Below are 3,969 nucleotides of genomic sequence, written 5' to 3' on the forward strand. Positions count from 1 at the left end.
TAGATGGGCAGATAGGGGGGTGCGTGGATGGATGGATGGACAGACAGACTGATGAACAAAAGGATGGATGATGACTGGTTGAATAAAAGGGTGAGTAGATAAATGGATAGACGAGACAGAAATATAGGTAGTATAAGCTCCTGCAATAGGGTATTTTTGGAGTTTTGATTTGTTTTTCATTTTTTCTTGGCTTTCAGAATGGAACTAAATTAAACAGATCCTCATACTTGGAATTCTACCTTTCATAAAAAAATAAGAATTTTTTATGAAATTGTTTTTGTTACTTAACTTTATTCAGAGAAAATGAAAGGTAACGATCCCCCTGTTCCCTGGCCTTTAATGGTGACACCGTTTAAATGTAAGCAATGAAGTCTCACTGTCTCTGTCTCTCACATACACACCAGTAAGCTCCCTCCTAGACATTTCTTCCTCCCCTGAAAGCCTGGAATAGGTGTCACCGTAAACCCAAGCTCCTTCCAGTCCAGGGCTGTACTGGACTTTTCCCGGACATACCCTCAACAGAGGTGGTACTCTGCCACCTGATGCTTCCCTTCTGACCTAAGATGGAAGTCAGACACACAGAAACACACTCTGCAGGAAGATGTGCTAAAAAAGCCACTGCTCAGAATGCTCGCCGCCTTCCGCCGCGCGCAGGCAGAGCACCTGGCCCGCACAACCCTGAGACAGGGTCCGTGAGACAGGTGTGAGACAGGGGCAACAGGTCCTCTCCCTGGATTCCCTGGGGCTCTGAGGGTCCGCTCCTCACTGGCCTTTGTAGGAGAACAAACTAACTCTGCAGGATGCAGGTGAAGGTCATGACAAGTGGCCTAAGCGTGGCAACCTTCTTAATCTTGTGCATGAAAACTGCCTGCTCTCTGCCCACGTCCAGTGTTCTTACCCATTTGTCTTGTCAGCCCCTACTTCCCATACTCCTGTCCCTCCCTCAAAATGAACAGCGATGCATAAAAACACATCTGCAGGCTGGGCCAGTTCTGGTTCACATCAAGTTCCCAACAAGAGAGGCACCTGGGTGGCTCAGTTGGTTAAGCGTCTGCCTTTGGCTCAGGTCATGATCTCGGGGTCCTGGGATCCAGCCTCGCGTTGGGCTCCAGCCTCGCGTTGGGCTCCCTGCTCAGGGGGGAGTCTGCTTCTCCCTCTGCTGCTCCCCCTGCTTGTGCTCTCTCTCCTCTCTCTCTCCAATAAATAAAAATTTTTTTTAAAAATTAAAGTTCCCAACAAGACTAGACCCTACACAGGAGACACAAGCCACAAGCTCTCCGGCAGCTCCACATTAAGGCCATTCTCCAGAAAAGGTTGGGACCATAGGACAACGTTGCTGGGAACTTTTTGATTGCATAATATCATCTCTAGGTCCCTGCGGGTAGAAGTACAAGCAATGAAGATTTCTTTTTATTTGTTTTTCAAAAGATCTGTATAAGAGTGGGTTTGCTCTGTGACCAATCACTTCCTGCTCATGAAATGTAAACATATGTGAGGTTCAAGGAAATCAGCCTGGAATTAAAATGTGCATTTCTGTTCATTCAAGGTCTCCTATTTGGAAAGAATGAAGGCAATACAATAAAAACAGTAAGATGCTGAAGCAGACATTTAATATATGGAAATCATTTTTCTATCAGCCCCAGACCAACTAGGCACTTTGGATTATGTGTATGCGTATGTTGGCTCCCAATTAAAATACTTTTAAATATAGCCCATATTTGATGTCAAGCTGGTCTAAAACTTTCGGGGGGGGGGTCAGAGTATCTTAGAGGGAAAAGTGATGCAAACACGGGGAAAACAGAACAAACCATCCCTGCATTTAGAAATCACATCTGCACCAGGAGGTTCTATACAGCACGCATTAGGGGGGTCGAACTTCTTCTTGTTCCTGGGTATAGCGTGAAGGATCTCGGAACAGACCCTGGCTCGCTCGCTCTGTCCGAAAAGCCACACACAACCGAGTCACTCCTCAACAGTGTGGCTGAGTTAGGGTGTCTACATTCAACACACAAAATATGTCACATGCCGGGCCGGTAGCATCACAGATGAGCTGAGACCTCCACATCACAGAGGCCCCCACTTTAAGGACATTTTCAGGGTTTCCACTTGAAAAAGTTCAAAGGCATCAGGAGTAATAACAGTTTTCTTCAGCCTAATAAAGAAATCAGTAACAGAACGATGTACATACCCAAGGAGACACGATAGTTAGGTCATATTTACCAAGCTATCCTGTAGCTTTCTTAATAAAACCTTGTTATTGCAGCCTAAAAACAGAGAAGTCTGTTCCTATTAGAAAATCAGGGGACAACCAATAAAAAGCATGCCTTGCAGCCGATATGCAAGTCTGCTGGACTGCTGTTGCCAAGGATTAGGGTTTGTTTTTTTTTTAACCTCACGTCTGCCTGGCTCGGATTCACTGAATTCATCAACCTTTTCTTTGGTTTCTTGTGCACATCATAAATCCCGGAGGCTCTGGTCCTCGGGATTGCTCCTCCTAATTAGGAGAGGTGAACCCACTAGCCCAGCACTCCAGAAGGCAGCGGGCAGGGTGAGCAAGCTTCCCCTCCCTCAAACCACAGCAGCACAAACCCCGGCAAGTGAATCTCTACTATCAGATCCCAGGCACTGTAACCTCCGTGATTCTGGAAGAATTCACAGAAGAAAATTCCTGCAATTAAAAGACTCCGTTGTGCATGACAAGTGGTTTTGACGTTTCTGAGAGAGATCTCAGCCCCAAAAATCTCATCAGAGAAATCTGTTTACAGGGATCTGGGGGCACACACTGGAGCCTGGTAAGAATCTCCACTTTCCTCCTCACAGACTGCCCTGTAGGAAAGGAGGCGCTCACAGGGAACCGCACACAAACAGAGTCCGGATCAATAAGGAGAAAGAATTGCTGGTACTTTCTACCATCTCCTTCGTGAATCACATCATCTCTCTTCAGGGAATCAGCGTCCTGAGCTCCCAGCCCGGCTGGGCCAGTGACAGGTTGCGGTGCCGACTGACGGGGAGGGGGCGCATGAGGAATGCCTCTGCTCCCAGCTTCGGGTCAGGGCCCTGCTGGCATAACTCAGGTGCCAAGTTAGGGTTGGAACTCCGCGTGGAACCGTGCGGGAGCAGGGGCCGACCAGCGGACAGGGGCGGCGGGAGGGGAGCACCTGCGCAGAAAAGCCCTCAGGGCTGCCTTAGGGGACCTGGGGTCAGGCTCCGAGCTAAGCGGCGGGCCCTGTTTGCAGCCTCCTCCCCGGCACTGAATACATCCCCATACACGGGACTGCTCTGAGAATCAGCGCCGGCAGGGAAAGCCAAGCGCACCCTCCACGGCCCTTCCAGGTCCTTCCAAGTCCCCTCCGCGGACCTGTGGCCCAGCCCCCCCGGAACCCACCTCTCCTTCCCAGATTCTCCACGGCCCCCTCCCCTAATTCAGGGCTATTTTTCCTCGTGTCCCTTGGCAGTGTCTCCCAGGGCCTCCCCGCCAAGTCCTCCGGGGAGGCACCTGCTGCAAAGGGGCCGCCCGCGCGCGTGCACACGCGCACACCGCACCCACGCCCTCCGTCCCAGCCACCCCAGCCACGCACACCCCCACACCCTCACTCCCGCCAAAGTTAGTCCCGGGCCAGAGGTGGCGGCGGCGTCCCTCACCTTTGGAGAACAGGGCGGCCAGGCTGATGAGCACGGGGGACCAGTGGTGCCACGGCGTCCCCATCTCAGACGGGCACATCCCGGAGACCCGAGCGCGGCTCCTCTGCTCCCGGCGCCGTCGGGGCGCAGACCAGCGGTCGCCAGGCCTGGGCCGAGCGGGCTGCACGAGGCGAGCGCGGCTAGGGGCGCGAGCAGCCGCGGGGCCCTGCGCCCTCCGCCCGCCAGCCCATGGCCGGCCGGGCGACGACCGCGCGCGGCTCCGGACTCGCTCCCCCGAGGCCGGCGCGCGCCGCAAACCCCACCCCTCGCCCCCGCCGGGCGCCTCGC

General features: G+C 52.9%; 1 protein-coding gene across 1 annotated transcript in view; it reads right to left on the bottom strand.

Annotated features, from left to right (window-relative positions):
• TMEM132D (transmembrane protein 132D) overlaps window positions 1–3,847 on the bottom strand; it is a 554,840-nt gene extending 550,993 nt beyond the window's left edge. The window contains exon 1 of the mRNA XM_025858624.2: window positions 3,643–3,847. Within this exon, the coding sequence (XP_025714409.1) occupies window positions 3,643–3,721 (79 nt within the window). The 5' untranslated portion in view covers window positions 3,722–3,847. The remainder of the gene's footprint in view (window positions 1–3,642) is intronic.
• Window positions 3,848–3,969: the final 122 nt, after the last annotated feature.

This window comes from Callorhinus ursinus, unplaced genomic scaffold (assembly GCF_003265705.2).
Source record: "Callorhinus ursinus isolate GAN/ISIS: 27379988/994484 unplaced genomic scaffold, GSC_fseal_2.0 scaffold97, whole genome shotgun sequence".
Taxonomy (NCBI): Eukaryota; Metazoa; Chordata; class Mammalia; order Carnivora; family Otariidae; genus Callorhinus; species Callorhinus ursinus.